Genomic DNA, 20,600 nt, shown 5'->3' with positions numbered 1-20,600 from the left:
AAATCACACCAAGCGAGGCAAAACTGCCGTCAACAACCTATCTTGATGCATGAAAAAACACCATCTGACTGGCAGTTCCAATGGCCAATCGCATTGTCTATGGTTGGGGCTCTTTAAAGGGTCTACTAATAGGCATTGAGGGAGAGATGCTGCGAGTGTTAGAACGAGTTAGGTTGTCGTGTAGTAACCAACAGAAGGTTACGAGTTAAAAAATATATATGATTATTTGATCGTCTGACTGGTTTTGCGTAAAGAGAAGAGATATGGAATGAGTCGGATACCACAGGTGCGAGTCTTGTGTTGTTTTTGGAGACATTATTTAGACATTTTTTATATTCGTGGTGATCGACGAGATACCTCGCTTCACGCGGTCGTTCAACTCGCGATGCTGGACAGATCGCTGCATCATCATGTTGCTTCCGAGTTAGCGAAAGAAATCACAAGTTACACCAGGGGGGCAGTGAGTCGTCGTCATTTAGCTACAGAGGCCACCCGACAATTGCAAGCAGAAAAAGAGGGATGCATTGGCTACATCTGTTGATTTGGCTTGTTGGCACTTCAGTGATACATTGTCGCGCCCGGTGATGTGAATTAGGAAGATCAGTAAGTGTTTACATTGTAGCCTATCACTTGTGTTTATGCCTGGGATTGGCGCGATGTTCCTCCTAATTTGTTGGGTGGGTGCGATCGTAATTAGCCAATATTTTGATTATGGGCACAGTGGCTGAATTTGGGATAAATAAAAACTAAAAAGCATTATTTTTCAAACAATTTTCCTGTGAAACAGGCTAATCTATCCAGACCTAGCCTACATCGTAATCATCTGGAATATAGGCAGTTCATGTGTACTGTTATTGACTCCATCATCATCAAATGACCTCTTGGACTTGTCAAGGGAGTGCACATGTTTAGTGTCTGTTGGATTACACAATTTGTGTAGGATAGGCTATCGACTCAGACACCGGACTCTGCTCGGATTATGATCATGACCCTGGAATGTATGTATAATCGCCAAAGAGATGTTGACTCTATTGAACTATGCTGGTGACATTTCTCCTAAACTAACAAATAGTTTACATAGTCTTGTGTTGCTGACTCTTGGATAGGCTACGTATTGATTTTAGTGGGTAATTGTGCCACTGTCTCAGTACTTGGTCTGTTTTAACCACACAATGGAATACAACATAAATAGCCTATCTAAATGGGTTGCAAATGGGTTCATTTCAAAGTTCCGTTGCATCCTATGTGTTCCTGACGCGTGAGTAATCATTGGTCACAATCCACTCCTGTAACTGCATCCACGTGGAGTTCATGTAGGTCTACTTGAAAACTTTGGGTCGAGGAAACTTCCAGCCGTGACGCACAGACGGCTCCCTCTGCTGTAGTCCTGCTGCAAAAAAGTGACAGCTTTTTATTTTTGCTGTCATACAGCGAAGAGGTATTGACTCAATAAAATGGCCGGCGACTGCAACTATAAGATGCATTATGTGAATGATGACACATTTTCTCCATCCAAACCTCTACTGGACCAAGTGCGGGTGCCCGCGGGGGAGCCCGACGCCCCCAGTGTTCTGCAGGGGCGTGGGTCCGTTTATTGCTCGCCAAACTTTGACATGATTGATGGGCTGCTGTACCGTAAGAAGTTGGAGAGAGGTTTCATCCACTACCGGGAGGTGCTAGACGAGGACCGACGACTCGGGGCGATCGCCACTTTCCACCGGCGGCGGCCAGGCATGTGCCACCACTCCCTGGAGGATACGTACAGATCAGTGGCCGAGAACTACTGGTGGGAGGGTGAGTCTGGTCGGGTGGGATGGTTGGTTATTATCGATCCCCCATCCAGTTAAGTCTACTCGATTGAGCTCTCTGTGGGTTAGGACTGATGGTTGTGCCGAGATTTACTGTCACTTTCTTTCATCTTTCTCCTTTTCTCTCACTCTCTCATCCAGACAACCTTTCTATCCCACTCACTCAATGACTTTCTCTTTCTAGCTGTTCCTCTCTGTCTGCCTGTCTAACCACCTTCTCTCTCCCTGTCCTGTAGGTTTCAGTGAGTCTATCCTGATGTCTCTGCTGGACTTCTCCTACTCTACCCTTTTTTACACAGGACAATGATTAACACCACTTAGGATGTTCCTGAAAGTGGCTTTTCAGCCAAAATAATTATACCTCATCTCATCACATTGTAGACTGTTGTTGTAATGTTCTTGCAAGGCTTAGTATAGGCCAGTGTTTCCAAACTTCTCTATCCTCCTATCCTCTGGTGAGATTATGTATTCATCTATTCTGTAAAGAGGGAAGTCCCTCTTTACAACCAGAGAGACCTAAAAGAGAAGGTGAACTGCAGGCGTTCGACAGAGGTGTTATTATATTGCAACAAGTCAGATTGATGCTGTATAATGTCGAACTACATTGAATAAATACTGATCTTGTTTTGCGGTTAAAAAAAACAACGACCCTTTTGGTGGTCAAAAAACATTGCCTATGTAAAATGGTTTGTTTCGTTTAATATAAAATCCGTTATGATGATCATTGCAATAATGTACATGATTGACCCTTCCTCAGGGATGTACTTCCAGATCCGAGACTTTGTCCGGGGATGTCCAGCGTGCCTGGAGCAGAGGAACAAGAGACCCAAGGTAAGAGATGGCACCATAGAGCATCCTGATGTGAAGGCACTGATACTGAATGATGTTTTCACCATGTCGTTTTCTCCCCCATCTCTCCGCCACTCACGTTTGCTCTCATTCACACTTCCTTCTCTCACATTCTCTTTCCTTCAATCCCTTTCTCACCCTCGTTCTCACGTTATTGGTGACTCTGTTCTACTCTCGGTCGTGTTAATTCGCTTTCTCTCCTACAGAAGCGTGTGGGTGAGAGGCGTCTCTCTCAGACGATGATGTCACACAGCCGAGACATGCTGAGTAAACTGAGGAGCCAGCGGGAGGCGGGGCTGTTCTGTGACATCACTCTGAGGACTGACGGGTGCTCTTACTCCGCCCACAAGGCGGTGCTGGCAGCGGTGAGCGAGTACTTTCAGGAATTATTCACTGAGATGGACTCCGCCCCTAGCTCCAGGTCTGACATCGACCTCACAGGTACGAGATTGACACACACACACTTCTAAATGGGGTTGTTTCTTTATCCATCTGTCTCTGTTTTCCTCCATCCTACTCTGCTCTCTCCTTTTGTGGGTGCCCATGTTTTGGCGTGGACATGACCGCTGCTGCTCTGAAAAGGAACTTAACAGCACTTTCTACCTCACTAACTTTTCCACTTTTTCACTTCCTCATGTTTGGTCTCTCCTCCTACTGTTTCCCCCCTCTGGTCTTCTCAACATATGTCATTTACAGAAGTTAAATCAGTAAGGCTGGTCTGAATGTTCATTTAACTTCATCCAGTCAGCATAACATAAGTCCCTTTGTTTCCTATTCTACAGGCATAGTGGGAATGATGACAAAACGTATCATCATCAGCAAAGCATCTTGTTTCTTCTCCTCTTCTCCCATGTGCAGAATGCTATTTACCTTGTGGCCTATTAGCACAACACAATAATGCTCATTCCTCATGCTTGCTGTTAAACCTATGGGCTCACTCTGACAATTAATACCTTCCTCTCTCTCAACCAATGGGTGTAAATCTTGGGATGTATTTATGTCAACTTACCGATGTTCTCTCACTTGCTGTTTTTCAGCAACAGTTTGACAACCATCCACCTCCCCATCAGCTAAAATAACCTTATGGCCTTGGCATTGGAACTCCTTTCCCCCTGCAGGGGGGAGGGGGTTTCGACGCCAGCAGTCCCACATAGGGCGACCTGCCATCATATGATCTTGCTCCGAGGATTTTCCCTCGCAGACAAGGCCATTCCCCAAACTATTTAATAAAATGTCATATTGCATTCCTATGTTGTCCATTCAGTTAAACCTGTTACTAGATTGAACTGTCTGTGGGTTAAGACTGATGCTGGTGCTGAGATTTACTGTCACTTTCATCTTTCTCCTTTTCTCTCACTCTCTCATCCAGACAACCTTTCTATCCCACTCACTCAATGACTTTCTCTTTCTAGCTGTTCCTCTCTGTCTGCCTGTCTAACCACCTTCTCTCTCCCTGTCCTGTAGGTTTCAGTGAGTCTATCCTGATGTCTCTGCTGGACTTCTCCTACTCCTCTATTCTGTGTGTGTCTGAGGAGGACCTTCCAGAGGTCAGCACTATGGCCCGTCACCTGGGCATGTGGCCTGCCGTGGAGGCCTGTTCTGCCCTCCAGACGGAGCAGGGCTATCACGCCGCCCAATACCCCACCATGGAGCACCCTGCCCTGGGCTTCTCATCGCAGATCCCTGGATCTCCCCTGGAGCTCCACCACAACCAGAGGAACAGGAGGAAGAATAGGGGGTTGGCTGGAGAGGGCAGGGAGAGGGTGGCTGAGGGTAGAAGGGTAAGGGGTGTGGATGATGGCTTCAGACAAATTCTGGATCAGTCCAATGAGTCGAGGGAGGAGAGCCCGACCAGGCGGTCACCCCGTCGCCCCCCCGGACCCAGCCCCCTCCCCCTAGGGCAGAACGGTCTCCCCCTCAGCCCCACCCGCAGGATGAAGCTCATGGACTTCAAATCTCCGTCTTGTAAAATATCTTCTTCACCTCCAAAAAACGTATTCTCCAACCCCCGCTCCCGAAACACCCAATCTTCCTCCTCCTCGCCCCACACGCGTCTTCTCCGCTCTACTCCCGGGGCCGCCCAGGAAGTTCAGAGACTGCTTCCCAGGACAGAGAGCCCTCATCGGGGCCGAAAACCTCACCCTGTCCCCCATCCTGCCTCCACCTCCAGCTCCTCCACACAGAGGGCTGGCTCTGAGGCCCCCATAGTGAGGGTGAAGCAGGAGGAAGAGGGGGAAGAGGATGAGAAAGATCATTTCCGAGCGCTGGAGAAGTACCGCCTGATGAGCGTGCTCGGGTTACAGAGGACGTCCCTCCTCCCCAGACCAGAGGATCTGATTGGCTGGAGGCAGAAAAAACGCCTCCGGAAGTTGAAGGTCAATAACTATTCGTTGACCAAGAGGAGGAAACCTCGCCTCCAGGCATCAGGGGGGCTTACGTTCGGGGGGCCGCCCCTGTCACTCCCCCTATGTACCCCTGCCAAAGCCCACTTCCTGAGCAGGATCATAAAAACGGAGCCTGAGTATCCAATCAGCATGGAGAGACTGAAGAAACCCAGGCAGCCCCGGCGGTTTCCGCCCAGTGACAGGAGCTTGCGCAGTAAAGTAGTGTTACCAGACCTGCTGCAGCCCGTGTCCAGGCTGGTCTACGGAGGGAGGGATCTCAGGCGCTCTGTCAGGGGTGTTGAGGCCAGCCACCCCCCTCCACCCCTCCCACCCCGTTCTGGGAACACAAGAGTTCCAAATCCCAAGAGGAACGTCTCTACTGTCAGGATCAAACCCGAACCTGCAGACTATGCCATCTCAGCACCATCCATCCCCTCAGATGGCCAACGCCCAAACCCACACCTCTCCTCTCCCAGGGCCCACCTCAGGCACAAGGTTACCACAGAAACTGTCAGAGCGCTCCGCTACAACAGCGGGCGTCCGATGGCCAAAGATAAGCTGAAGCGGAGTGGCATGAAAGAGGCTGGGAGAGCCCAGCGTAAGCCCAGAGAGGAGAGCATGAGGACCGGGAGCAGCCAAGGAGTGAGAAGGATCATGGAGAGAGGGCCTGGAGGTATGAGCAGCAGGGAGACGAGCAGCATCCTCAGCCCTGATCCTGTTCCTCCTCCCATCCACAGCCATCCTCTGTACAGGGTCATCAAGGAGGAACCAGCAGACCCTCTACCTGTGGCGGGGTCCTTCCCCGAGTCACCCTCCCTGTCCTCCTCCCCAGAGCTGGGCAAAAGGCAGATCAAGCCCCCTGTCAAGCTCCTAGACCCAGGCTTCCTCTTCAGCTTCTGCCGGCCGGCAGGAGGGCCCATGTTGGGGGTGAAGAGGGAGGAGGAGAGTGTGGATATCTGCCTAACACGGTCGGTCTCAAGGGTAGAGAGATTTGGTTCCGGGGGGGCCCCAGCCAGGGTCCTGAGGGCCAGAGGAGGCCCCCCCACTCTCCACAGGGTGAAGAAAGAGAGGGAAGAAAGGAGTGTAAGCCAAAGTCCAATCCAGAGGCAGGGGCCACCAAGGGCTGTCAACTCTCACCAACACAAACCCCCCCACCTGGATAGAGCCACAGGGTCAAAGGGTGCTTGCGTTGCACGGGACATACCAAAGGTAAACACTGTGGGGGGGGTTTCTTGCGTGTTCTCCTATGATTTGAGCGAGTCTTAATATTTTAAAAAGTGTGCTGCTGCTCTCCTCAGTCCTCACCGTATCTCTGTCTCACTGACATGAAAACACAAGATGGATGAAAGAAATGGCATAGGTGTACTGAAGGACTTTCACATCCAGTACAGGAAGCCAGGATGAAACTATTGAGATGCCTTGCTTTCCTCCACAGTGGAGAGTAGAGTAGAGGGGAGGTCTGGGGTGGGTGAAGTTAACTGTTCTCTCCATAACACCATTCATCAGACTGAGGATTCCAGTAGGGGTTAAACAGGCTGAACCAATGTCAACCCTGTCTAAGGGGTAGGGTGTTCTACTCATCAGCCATACTTTTTCTTTGGGAACTAACTGGAGCAAAATGTTGACACTTTAATACTCTCTTAGATTACATTAGAAAAGTCAGATCTGAGATGAGATTACATTCTTCTTTTGGAGATTGTAAATTGAGTTTGATAACATTCCATGTTGATTAATCTCTGCTGACATGCATAGATCATTAAGCTAAAATATGTAATGACCATGTAACTGGTGTCATGACCTGGTGTCATGACCATGTAACTGGTGTCATGACCATGTAACTGGTGTCATGACCTGGTGTCTTGACCATGTAACTGGTGTATTGACCATGGAACTGGTGTCTTGACCATGGAACTGGTGTCTTGACCATGGAACTGGTGTCATGACCTGGTGTCATGACCATGGAACTGGTGTCATGACCATGGAACTGGTGTCATGACCATGGAACTGGTGTCATGACCATGGAACTGGTGTCTTGACCATGGAACTGGTGTCTTGACCATGGAACTGGTGTCTTGACCATGGAACTGGTGTCATGACCATGGAACTGGTGTCTTGACCATGGAACTGGGTCTTGACCATGGAACTGGTGTCATGACCTGGTGTTATGACCATGTAACTGGTGTCATGACCTGGTGTCTTGACCATGTAACTGGTGTCTTGACCATGTTACTGGTGTCATGACCTGGTGTCTTGACCATGGAACTGGTGTCTTGACCATGGAACTGGTGTCATGACCTGGTGTTATGACCATGTAACTGGTGTCATGACCTGGTGTCTTGACCATGTAACTGGTGTCTTGACCATGGAACTGGTGTCATGACCATGGAACTGGTGTCATGACCATGGAACTGGTGTCTTGACCATGGAACTGGGGTCATGACCTGGTGTCTTGACCATGGAACTGGTGTCTTGACCATGGAACTGGTGTCATGACCATGGAACTGGTGTCATGACCATGGAACTGGTGTCATGGCCATGGAACTGGTGTCATGACCTGGTGTCTTGACCATGTAACTGGTGTCTTGACCATGGAACTGGTGTCTTGACCATGTTACTGGTGTCTTGACCATGTTACTAGTGTCATGACCATGGAACTGGTGTCATGACCATGGAACTGGTGTCATGACCATGGAACTGGTGTCTTGACCATGTAACTGGGGTCATGACCTGGTGTCTTGACCATGGAACTGGTGTCTTGACCATGGAACTGGTGTCATGACAATGGAACTGGTGTCATGACCATGGAACTGGTGTCATGACCATGGAACTGGTGTCATGACCATGGAACTGGTGTCTTGACCATGGAACTGGTGTCTTGACCATGGAACTGGTGTCTTGACCATGGAACTGGTGTCATGACCATGGAACTGGTGTCATGACCATGGAACTGGTGTCTTGACCATGGAACTGGTGTCTTGACCATGGAACTGGTGTCTTGACCTGGTGTCTTGACCTGGTGTCTTGACCTGGTGTCTTGACCATGGAACTGGTGTCTTGACCATGGAACTGGTGTCATGACCTGGTGTCTTGACCATGGAACTGGTGTCTTGACCATGGAACTGGTGTCTTGACCATGGAACTGGTGTCTTGACCATGGAACTGGTGTCTTGACCATGGAACTGGTGTCTTGACCATGGAACTGGTGTCATGACCTGGTGTCTTGACCATGGAACTGGTGTCTTGACCATGGAACTGGTGTCTTGACCATGGAACTGGTGTCATGACCATGGAACTGGTGTCATGACCATGGAACTGGTGTCATGACCTGGTGTCTTGATCATGGAACTGGTGTCATGACCATGGAACTGGTGTCATGACCATGGAACTGGTGTCATGACCTGGTGTCTTGACCATGGAACTGGTGTCATGACCATGGAACTGGTGTCATGACCATGGAACTGGTGTCATGACCATGGAACTGGTGTCATGACCTGGTGTCTTGACCATGGAACTGGTGTTATGACCATGTAACTGGGGTCATGACCATGTAACTGGTGTCATGACCTGGTGTCTTGACCATGGAACTGGGGTCATGACCATGGAACTGGGGTCATGACCATGGAACTGGGGTCATGACCATGGAACTGGGGTCATGACCACGGAACTGGGGTCATGACCACGGAACTGGGGTCATGACCACGGAACTGGGGTCTTGACCACGGAACTGGGGTCTTGACCACGGAACTGGGGTCTTGACCACGGAACTGGTGTCTTGACCATGGAACTGGTGTCATGACCTGGTGTCTTGACCATGGAACTGGTGTCTTGACCATGGAACTGGTGTCTTGCCCATGGAACTGGTGTCTTGACCATGGAACTGGTGTCTTGACCATGGAACTGGTGTCTTGACCATGGAACTGGTGTCATGACCTGGTGTCTTGACCATGGAACTGGTGTCATGACCATGGAACTGGTGTCTTGACCATGGAACTGGTGTCTTGACCATGGAACTGGTGTCATGACCATGGAACTGGTGTCATGACCATGGAACTGGTGTCATGACCTGGTGTCTTGACCATGGAACTGGTGTCTTGACCATGGAACTGGTGTCATGACCATGGAACTGGTGTCATGACCATGGAACTGGTGTCATGACCATGGAACTGGTGTCATGACCTGGTGTCTTGACCATGGAACTGGTGTTATGACCATGTAACTGGGGTCATGACCATGTAACTGGTGTCATGACCTGGTGTCTTGACCATGGAACTGGGGTCATGACCATGGAACTGGGGTCATGACCATGGAACTGGGGTCATGACCACGGAACTGGGGTCATGACCACGGAACTGGGGTCTTGACCACGGAACTGGGGTCTTGACCACGGAACTGGGGTCTTGACCACGGAACTGGGGTCATGACCTGGTGTCATGACCATGTAACTGGTGTCATGACCATGGAACTGGGGTCATGACCATGGAACTGGTGTCATGACCATGGAACTGGGGTCATGACCTGGTGTCTTGATCATGTAACTGGGGTCACGACCATGTAACTGGGGTCACGACCATGTAACTGGGGTCACGACCATGTAACTGGGGTCACGACCATGTAACTGGGGTCACGACCATGTAACTGGGGTCACGACCATGTAACTGGGGTCACGACCATGTAACTGGGGTCACGACCATGGAACTGGGGTCACGACCATGGAACTGGTGTCATGACCACGGAACTGGTGTCATGACCTGGTGTCTTGACCATGTAACTGGTGTCTTGACCATGGAACTGGTGTCATGACCATGCAACTGGTGTCATGACCATGCAACTGGTGTCATGAACATGCAACTGGTGTCATGACCATGTAACTGGTGTCTTGACCATGGAACTGGTGTCTTGACCTGGTGTCTTGACCATGGAACTGGTGTCATGACCTGGTGTCTTGACCATGGAACTGGTGTCATGACCATGGAACTGGTGTCATGACCATGGAACTGGTGTCTTGACCATGGAACTGGTGTCATGACCTGGTGTCTTGACCATGGAACTGGTGTCATGACCATGGAACTGGTGTCATGACCATGGAACTGGTGTCATGACCATGGAACTGGTGTCATGACCTGGTGTCTTGACCATGGAACTGGTGTTATGACCATGTAACTGGGGTCATGACCATGTAACTGGTGTCATGACCTGGTGTCTTGACCATGGAACTGGGGTCATGACCATGGAACTGGGGTCATGACCATGGAACTGGGGTCATGACCATGGAACTGGGGTCATGACCACGGAACTGGGGTCATGACCACGGAACTGGGGTCATGACCACGGAACTGGGGTCTTGACCACGGAACTGGGGTCTTGACCACGGAACTGGGGTCTTGACCACGGAACTGGGGTCTTGACCACGGAACTGGTGTCTTGACCATGGAACTGGTGTCATGACCTGGTGTCTTGACCATGGAACTGGTGTCTTGACCATGGAACTGGTGTCTTGCCCATGGAACTGGTGTCTTGACCATGGAACTGGTGTCTTGACCATGGAACTGGTGTCTTGACCATGGAACTGGTGTCATGACCTGGTGTCTTGACCATGGAACTGGTGTCATGACCATGGAACTGGTGTCTTGACCATGGAACTGGTGTCTTGACCATGGAACTGGTGTCATGACCATGGAACTGGTGTCATGACCTGGTGTCTTGATCATGGAACTGGTGTCATGACCATGGAACTGGTGTCATGACCATGGAACTGGTGTCATGACCTGGTGTCTTGACCATGGAACTGGTGTCTTGACCATGGAACTGGTGTCATGACCATGGAACTGGTGTCATGACCATGGAACTGGTGTCATGACCATGGAACTGGTGTCATGACCTGGTGTCTTGACCATTGAACTGGTGTTATGACCATGTAACTGGGGTCATGACCATGTAACTGGTGTCATGACCTGGTGTCTTGACCATGGAACTGGGGTCATGACCATGGAACTGGGGTCATGACCATGGAACTGGGGTCATGACCACGGAACTGGGGTCATGACCACGGAACTGGGGTCTTGACCACGGAACTGGGGTCTTGACCACGGAACTGGGGTCTTGACCACGGAACTGGGGTCATGACCTGGTGTCATGACCATGTAACTGGTGTCATGACCATGGAACTGGGGTCATGACCATGGAACTGGTGTCATGACCATGGAACTGGGGTCATGACCTGGTGTCTTGATCATGTAACTGGGGTCACGACCATGTAACTGGGGTCACGACCATGTAACTGGGGTCACGACCATGTAACTGGGGTCACGACCATGTAACTGGGGTCACGACCATGTAACTGGGGTCACGACCATGTAACTGGGGTCACGACCATGTAACTGGGGTCACGACCATGGAACTGGGGTCACGACCATGGAACTGGTGTCATGACCACGGAACTGGTGTCATGACCTGGTGTCTTGACCATGTAACTGGTGTCTTGACCATGGAACTGGTGTCATGACCATGCAACTGGTGTCATGACCATGCAACTGGTGTCATGAACATGCAACTGGTGTCATGACCATGTAACTGGTGTCTTGACCATGGAACTGGTGTCTTGACCTGGTGTCTTGACCATGGAACTGGTGTCATGACCTGGTGTCTTGACCATGGAACTGGTGTCATGACCATGGAACTGGTGTCATGACCATGGAACTGGTGTCTTGACCATGGAACTGGTGTCATGACCTGGTGTCTTGACCATGTAACTGATGTCATGACCATGTAACTGGTGTCATGACCTGGTGTCATGACCATGTAACCGGTGTCTTGACCATGTAACTGGTGTCATGACCTGGTGTCTTGACCATGTAACTGGTGTCATGACCATGTAAATGGTGTCATGACCTGGTGTCTTGACCATGTAACTGGTGTTATGACCTGGCGTCTTGACCATGTAACTGGTGTCATGACCTGGTGTCTTGACCATGTAACTGGTGTCATGACCTGGTGTCTTGACCATGTAACTGGTGTCATGACCTGGTGTCATGACCATGTAACTGGTGTCATGACCTGGTGTCATGACCATGTAACTGGTGTCATGACCTGGTGTCTTGACCATGTAACTGGTGTCGTGACCTGGTGTCTTGACCATGTAACTGGGGTCATGACCATGTAACTGGGGTCATGACCATGTAACTGGGGTCATGACCATGTAACTGGGGTCATGACCATGTAACTGGGGTCATGACCTGGTGTCATGACCATGTAACTGGGGTCATGACCATGTAACTGGGGTCATGACCATGTAACTGGGGTCATGACCATGTAACTGGGGTCATGACCATGTAACTGGGGTCATGACCTGGTGTCATGACCATGTAACTGGGGTCATGACCATGTAACTGGGGTCATGACCACGGAACTGGGGTCATGACCATGGAACTGGGTACTTGTCCAGAAAAAAAGACAGCATTGGAGCATCTTAAGAAATACGTGTTCCTGAATGTCATCTAACACAATGGAATCGATGTGATTCTGTTTCTCACTCTTTGTCTGCAGAAGCCAGCTAAGCCCCTGCCTAGCCGAGGCCCTGCCCTGTTGGACTCAATCTGCCGGACGAGGCTAAAGCAGCTGCGGGGTCCTCGCAGTCAGGCCCCCAAGGACAAGTCATCCCACGTCTGCCTGCAGTGCCGGGCATCCTGTAAGGACTGTAACGCCCTCATCATGCACCGCATCAGGCACATCGAGGGCAAGCACTGGCCCTGCCCTGTACGTACTGAAACTGTTACATCCTTTGAACACTGTTAGTCTCTCGCTGTGTGTGTTGTAGCTGTGTGTGTGTATGTATGTTTGTTCAGTGTTTTACTGATGTGTGTGTGTGTATACAGTTGAAGTCGTAAGTTTACATACACCTTAGCCAAATACATTTAAACTCAGTTTTTCACAATTCCTGACATTTAATCCTAGTAAAAAATTCCCTGTCTTAGGTCAGTTAGGATTACCACTTTATTCTAAGAATATGAAATGTCAGAATAATAGTAGAGTGATTTATTTCATCACATTCCCAGTTGGTCAGAAGTTTACATACACTCAATTAGTATTTGGTAGCATTGCCCATAAATTGTTGATCTTGGGTCAAATGTTTTGGGTAGCCTTCCACAAGCTTCCCACGATAAGTTGTGTGAATTTTGGCCCATTCCTCCTAGGATTAAGGTCAGGGCTTTTTGATGGCCACTCCAATACCTTGACTTTGTTGTCCTTAAAGCCATTTTGCCCCAACTTTGGAAGTATGCTTGGGGTCATTGTCCAGTTGGAAGACCAATTTGCGACCAAGCTTTAACTTCCTGACTGATGTCTTGAGATATATTGGTTTCGATATATCCACATCATTTTTCTTCCTCATGATGCCATCTGTTTTGTGAAGTGCACCAGTCTCTCCTGCAGCAAAGCACCCCCACAGCATGATGCTGCTACCCCTGTGCTTCACGGTTGGGATGGTGTTCTTCGGCTTGCAAGCCTCCCCCTTTTTCCTCCACACATAACAATGGTCATTATGGCCAAATAGTTATATTTTTGTTTCATCAGACTAGAGGACATTTCTCCAAAAAGGAAGATCTTTTCCCCACGTAGTCTGGCTGTTTTATGGCGGTTTTGGAGCAGTGGCTTCTTCCTTGCTGAACGGCCTTTCAGGTTATGTCGATATAGGACTCGTTTTACTGTGGATATAAATACTTTTGTACCGGTTTCCTCCAGCATCTTCAAAAGGTCCTTTGCTGATGTTCTGGGATTGATTTGCACTTTTCGCACCAAAGTACGTTCATCTCTAGGAGACAGAACGCGTCTCCTTCCTGAGCGGTATGACGGCTGCGTGGTCCCATGGTGTTTATACTTGCATACTATTGTTTGTACAGATGAACGTGGTACCTTCAGGCATTTGGAAATTGCTCCCAAGGATGAACCAGACTTGTGGAGGTCTACAATTTTTTTTCTGAGGTCTTATCTGATTTCTTTTGATTTTCCCATGATGTCAAGCAAAGAGGCACTGAGTTTGAAGGTAGGCCTTGAAATACATCCACAGGTACACCTCCAATTGACTCAAATGATGTCAATTAGCCTATCAGAATCTTCTAAAGCCATGACATAATTTTCTGGAATTTTCCAAGCTGTTTAAAGGCACAGTCAACTTAGTGTATGTAAACTTCTGACCCACTGGATATGTGATACAGTGAATTGTAAGTGAAATAATCTGTCTGTAAACAATTGTTGGAAAAATGACTTGTGTCATGCACAAAGTAGATGTCCTAACCGACTTGCCAAAACTATAGTTTGTTAAAAAGATATTTGTGGAGTGGTTAAAAAACGAGTTTTAATGACTCCATCCTAAGTGTATGTAAAATTCTGACTTCGGCTGTATGTGTATATATATTGTGGCTCTGTGTTGTAGCTGTGCAATAAGACATTCTTCAGGATGAGGAATGTGAAGAACCACATTCGGACCCACGACCAGAGGCTGTATAAGTGTCGCAGCTGTTTGGCTGCATCCTGAGACCTGACTGGGGAAGGAGGTGAGTGTCCCCTGTCCCTCTGTCCCACTTAAGGGCAAGACGCAATAACCAATGTCGGATGTGTGCAGTAGATCACCTGCAGGTGTCGACTAGCTGTGGCGCTTCAACATGTAAAACAGTGAAATGAACAGAAAAATACTGCTGATGTTCTGTAGTTGGAGGCGACAGGACGGCCACCTGCTGCTTTAAAACTGTTTGACAGCACGGTATGTTTTGTCATTTAAGCAAGTGTATATGTCAGCACTGTTCCTGCCAGTGAAGATGGCTGTATTTGGTAAATCATTCTACAGTCCGTTGTGCATTGTCAGACTAGCTCTTCAGTCCCCTAATTGTCCTTTTTGTGTTTTAGGGTTGAAGCTGTCTACATTGACTGACGGGATGAGGAGAGGCACATTGTTAAACTGCAAGCTTGTAAATACAAAGCATCAGTCCACATCCAAACACAAGTCTACCAGGAGAAATGTAGTTACTATTACGATGATGATTATGATTATTGTAGTAATTCTTGATTGGTAATGTTATTTAAAAAAACAGAACTTAATTTCTTGTTTGCATTTTAGGTAGCTACAGGGGTTTAAACTTGAAAATTCACTCAGGGGGTGGGGAACTGTGAGGTCACTGTATTTAAATGGTCGACGACATCACAGTATGTAAATTAGAATGGAAATGATGGAGAATTATTATGATAATGATTACTACTATTGCTATCAATATTTTTGTATGTATAGACTGAATCTGAGTGCACCTATACCATAGCTTTGTTGTAAACCTAAAATAAGTTGATGTAAAACGGAGGGGTAGCGGGAGAGCAGTCCCAGGTGGAAATACTTGAAGGTTCACAGGGGTCGATTTGGAGATGGAATTGGAGAGTGTTTCTTAAAGTCTGTAGACGAGGGGGGTTGTTGGGTTTGGTCTCTTTGGTGTTCAGAGATGGTATGAGTTGGCTAGTATCGCCTCATGTATCGGTTCTCTAGTCTAACCTTTGTCCAGGGTTAGGGTTTGGGAAAGGGGGTTAGGAGGGGGGAATAGGCCCAATCACAAAATGACCCCTAAACACCATGCCCTATGCACTTGTGGAGATCGTAGCACATTTGATTGATTGAAGCAGTATGGAGAAACTTCCCCATAGTAGATCAAATGGAAAGGTAGATGTATTATCATATTGCTTACACATGTCATATCCTCTCAGATCTCCATAAGTGCATAGAGTCTAGGGGTCCATTTGGGATTGGGCCCATGAGTTAGCTAGTTTGGGGTAAGGGGGTTCTATGACATCCCTGCATGTTTGACTGCAGGTCTGTTTCCTCCCCTTGTCTTTTCCAATGTTACTATATGTCTATGAAAGGGAAAACTGTCATGTCTAAATGTGAATTTGTAAAATTACTTTCTCAATACTGAACTTTGTTTCTGGATTATATACAGTTATTTTAGCTCGGTAGTCCAGAACGTTTTATTTGAAATGATGCAATGACTACTATGGGGTTAAAGTGCATACGGCCAGCTTTCATTTGAGGGTATTTTCATCCATATCAGGTGAACAGTTTAGAAATTACAGCACTTTTTGTACATAGTCTCCCCCATTTTAGGGCACCAAAAATATTGGGACAAATTCACTTGTGTATTGAAAAGTTTAGTATTTGGTTCCGTATTCCTAGCATGCAATGATTATACCAAGTTTGTGACTCTACAAACTTAACATTTGTGCGTCTAACGTTCACTAACTATTATTCACGATTCATTCAGAACTATTCGTAATCATGGTAGAAACACATTTAAATTTGATACAAAATGATACAATACATTATTTACCATTCATTTCTATTGGGCACAAAATAATCTGAAACAAACAAAACAGCAAATGAATCCAACAAGTCTGTAGAGCAGGGCTGCCCAACCCAAGATTTTCAGTCCAACCCTAATTTAGCATATCTGATTCAGCTGGTTAAGGTGTTGTTGAGCAGCTAATTAGTAGAATCGGGTGTGTTAAATTAGGGTTGGACTGAAAACCCACAGGATCTCCAGGAAGACGGTTGGGCAAGCCCTGCATGGTGTAATCATTACGTGCTAGGAATATGGGACCAAATACTAAACTTTTGGTGCCCTAAAATGGGAGGACTATTTACAAAAGTGGTGTAATTTCTAAACGGGTCACCTGATATGGATGGATATACCCTCAAATTAAAGCTTCCAGTCTGAACTTTAACCTGTCATTGTTTGATTTCAAATCCAAACTTCTGGAGTATAGATCCAAACTAAGAAAAATACTGCAATATCCCAATAATGGAGGGCACTGTATATGTTTCTCCTTTTTTTAATTCAACTAGGATGTTTGGCCTTTAAATTGTTTTTTTTCTTCTCATATTTAAGAACCTCTCTCGTACTGAATGCAACGCGTGCACATACTATGGAGACATTGAAGATGTTCCGAATTTGATTGGAGGTCGGATGATTCACACTCTCCTTTTGGTTCTGTAAAAAGAATGATATGGAATAAATGTTTGCCTTTTACATTTTTGCCTTTCCTGTTTGAAATTAGAATAGTTGTTCACATTTGTTTCTTGTCTACTGTACAGTTTCAGCAGAATACAGACAGAGCAGCTATATAAACTGTGGGTACAAAACATTAAGGACACCATCTCTTTCCATTACATAAATTGACCAGGTGAATCCAGGTGAAAACTATGATCCCTTATTGATGTCACTAGATGGAGAGGAGACGGGTTAAAGAAGGATTTTTAAGCCTTGAGACATGGATTGTGTATATGTGCCCTTGGGTGTGAATGGGGAAAAACTAAATGTTGAAGTGCCTTTGAACTGCACAGCTGCTGGGTTTTTCCACACTCAACAGTTTCCCGTGTGTCAACATTGGCCAGCAGCCTTGTGAGGGGGAGGTGGTGGGGGTTTGTAACTAAATATTAGGAAGGTGTTCTTAATGTTTTGTACACGGTGTATCACACTTCTCATTCTTGAGAAATGCATGTTTAATTAATGCATCAGCTTGGACATGTATTGAAAACCTTAGGGATTCACACAGTTACATAAAATGATAAGTATTCTACATATTTCAGGCACATCTTCATGGTCCTACTAACCACAGTCTGTGCTCATCCAGAGGGTTAGGAGGAACGATAGAAGGCAGGAATCGACCAGCGATGGTCACTAATCCATTTACTGTGCCCAAACAGCACATAAAAAGCATCTGCTTCTCATTCAAACATAATGATGTGATGTCACCGGTGTATTCAGAATCAGATATGTAACCATGACTGGCGTAATCCCAAGGACATTACCATGCAGTACCTGATACTACCACAAGATGGCAACCAATACTAGGTAGTAAGAATTGGCTGTGGGTGCCTCTGCAAAATAATGAAATCTTCCATCTTTACTCTTTGAAATGGCCCCCTGTAGATCTGAACTTTGGATAGGTGTATGTGTCAATAATATGGTCATACCTAATAAACAACAGACTTGCACCAACCCAGTTCTTTCAGATCTGAAAAGGCCCCTTGTCAATGGTCCATCAGGAAGTGTCTAAGGCAAGGGGATTATTTCAGACTGGGTATCAGACAGTATCAGTAATATAGTCAGCCTTCACTCAGTGGATGTGTAGTGTATAGGTGTTATGTAAATATTGCATGTTTATGAAAAAAATTCACCATCATGTTGCAACCGTACCAGAGAAGGGACAGCATAGCGTGCAAAACTGTTTATAAAACTATTTGTTCATTTCCTCCTGATAACAGCACGACATTATACCATATCATACTTACTCATACATACTCACTTCTGGGTAAAAATTAAGTACCTTACTGTGATTGTTTTCAATTAAAGTGGTAGAATTTTGATAGGACTGTCTGGGAGTGGTCTGAGTGTATAGGAGAAAACAAGCTGTTATTGGCAGAGAGATTTGGAACTCTCTTTCACCAGGCAGGCCAAAACTCCATCCCACCAAAACAGGCTAACATTTCAGGCGGTCTTTTCAATGAGCTCTTACACTAAAAGGGTTTTATCATAATTTTTTTACAATTTCAGAGTATTATTCCAATCTCCGAGTATAATAATGTATATAACACAGAGGGAAATCCTGTTTTTGACTGCACTGGGCCTTTAAATCTAGTATAAAAATGGTGTTGGAGACAAGAACTCAACTCTTCATTGCATAGACAGCATCTTGTTACTGATGGTAAGAGACTGATTGTGGTTTCTTTCTAGTTGGGTGATTAATATCTGATGTGTGTGAGGAATACTGGGTCTGGAGGGCTGTTCAAACTACATAACTATTACCTCTCTCTCCATCTGAACAGAACCTACAGAATCTACTGGGATTTATTCTCTAACAGTTCTACTTCTACTACTCATCTACACTCTGAATTACTCACTGAGGTGATTATGGCAGTATTTCTGTTACTTGTTCTTTGTCTGATTTCTACTATCTGTGGAAATGGTACAGACATTTTATACTATCTGATTTCTACTATCTGTGGAAATGGTACAGACATTTTATACTATATGATTTCTACTATCTGTGGAAATGGTACAGACATTTTATACTATCTGATTTCTACTATCTGTGGAAATGGTACAGACATTTTATACTATCTGATTTCTACTGTACATATCTTTACAGTATGGTAAAAAAAAGTGGTTTTTACTCTTTCTCTTAGGGGACTATCACCATGGCGATGTTGACCATCCTTCTGTCCTCAGTGCTGCATTTGCTCTGGGCGAGGCATGTAGTAGAGACTCCACCTCACACGTACTCCTCATACATTCATTCATTTTAGTTGTTGTACACTGTGAGACTTCAGTAAAATACCTTGAATGTGTTTTACAGAATGAATGCTGTAGATTGCACTGCATTATTGGTCAAATGCAGAAATTACTGTTATTAACTGTACTTGGAAGCCTCCAATAAAAATGACTCTAACATGCTATGTTTCTTTACAGTAATAGTTTACGGTTACTGTAGACTAAAATGTTCTGTTTCAAACGCCAATCTCATGCTGTCGGGTGAGATGCAGACTATTTCAGTTTTTTTTATAAATATATTTTTTTAAATCACCCAAATAGTAACGTACCATATTATTTACAATAAATTGCCATAAATCGCAATTCACTCCGGGTGATTTTTAGGCGTAACTGATAATGATACCATACATTCCAATGGTTGGTTTAACAGTACCTTACTTTAAAGAAGTACCATATTTCAAACGGTAATGTAATTTCACCCCACAGAATATAGTACCTTACCGTATTTTGAGTGCAAAAAAAGTTTTTGACCACTAGTGGGTGCATGGTATTGTTGTTTCTGTCGCATAAACATATTTTGAGGTGTGCCTTGTAAGAGGTTACATTTGTTGCACCCGTGAGTGAGATTGCTGTACCAGTTTAACTGATGTGTGTTACTGTAGTAGTTCCCCAACAATTAAATGTGTATATGGGACAGATTGGAGTGGCAGCAAGCCTCAAACCTTTAATGGTTCAGTATTTGCCATGTCCTTGACTGTTTTGCCCTGTAGTCACTGCAAGTTTTGAAGCTTTTAAGGCCTCTAGAAGTGCAAGTGGTGAACTACCTGTCATATCAAACCTAGTGTGTTAAGGCATATGATTGTGCAGTCAGTCGGACACCCTGCTGTTTATTATCTATACCAGCGTTTCCCAAACTTGGTTTTGGTATTTTCTCTAGCACTACACAGCTGATTCAAATACTCCAAGCTTGGTGATGAGTTGGTTATTTGAATAAGCTGTGTAGTGCTAGAGCAAAAACTAAAACGTCCACCCAGGAGGGCCCCAGGACCTAGTTTGGGAAACCCTGATTTAGATCAACATATTGCGACAGCTGATGTGCAGTTTTATGTGGATGACACTGTTCTCCATTCAAGTGGCAGCAGTTTGACTTTGGTTTTTGAATCTGTATGATTTGAAGCTTGTTCTGAATTCCTCTAAAACAAAAGGCATGGTATGGCACTATAGAGCAAGTTAAAGTGTAGCAATATCTGTGAGTTTGA

At 46.2% G+C, this 20,600-nt stretch overlaps 1 protein-coding gene and 1 long non-coding RNA gene across 5 annotated transcripts; both read left to right on the top strand.

Annotated features, from left to right (window-relative positions):
* The first annotated feature begins 115 nt into the window (after positions 1 to 115).
* LOC110501630 (uncharacterized) lies at positions 116 to 17,097 on the top strand. 4 transcript variants are annotated; one of them, XR_016490740.1, is made up of 8 exons: positions 128 to 1,794; positions 2,566 to 2,639; positions 2,864 to 3,098; positions 4,122 to 6,250; positions 12,584 to 12,793; positions 14,469 to 14,589; positions 14,939 to 15,000; positions 16,957 to 17,097. XR_016490740.1 is itself a non-coding variant. In XM_036958988.2 (7 exons), exons 1-6 carry the CDS (start codon positions 1,455 to 1,457, stop codon positions 14,568 to 14,570), a joined length of 3,090 nt encoding a protein of 1,029 aa, XP_036814883.1. In that variant the 5' UTR covers positions 116 to 1,454; the 3' UTR covers positions 14,571 to 14,589; positions 14,939 to 17,097. The 4 variants fall into 4 exon arrangements, 2 of the variants coding, with proteins under 2 accessions (XP_036814883.1, XP_090072566.1); XR_016490741.1 differs by having other exon boundaries at positions 138 to 1,794; positions 2,045 to 2,639; XM_036958988.2 differs by having other exon boundaries at positions 116 to 1,794; positions 14,939 to 17,097.
* Positions 17,098 to 17,260: 163 nt separating this feature from the next.
* On the top strand, positions 17,261 to 19,523 carry LOC149972839 (uncharacterized). Its single transcript, XR_016490742.1, has 2 exons — positions 17,261 to 18,975; positions 19,257 to 19,523. It is a non-coding gene; the product is annotated as an uncharacterized LOC149972839 (long non-coding RNA).
* Positions 19,524 to 20,600: the final 1,077 nt, after the last annotated feature.

Source organism: Oncorhynchus mykiss, chromosome 22, assembly GCF_057628025.1.
Source record: "Oncorhynchus mykiss isolate SJ-2025 chromosome 22, ASM5762802v1, whole genome shotgun sequence".
In the NCBI taxonomy this organism is placed as follows: Eukaryota; Metazoa; Chordata; class Actinopteri; order Salmoniformes; family Salmonidae; genus Oncorhynchus; species Oncorhynchus mykiss.
The sequence above is the reverse complement of the archived record's forward strand: the minus strand, read 5'-3'. Positions and strand labels throughout refer to the sequence as shown.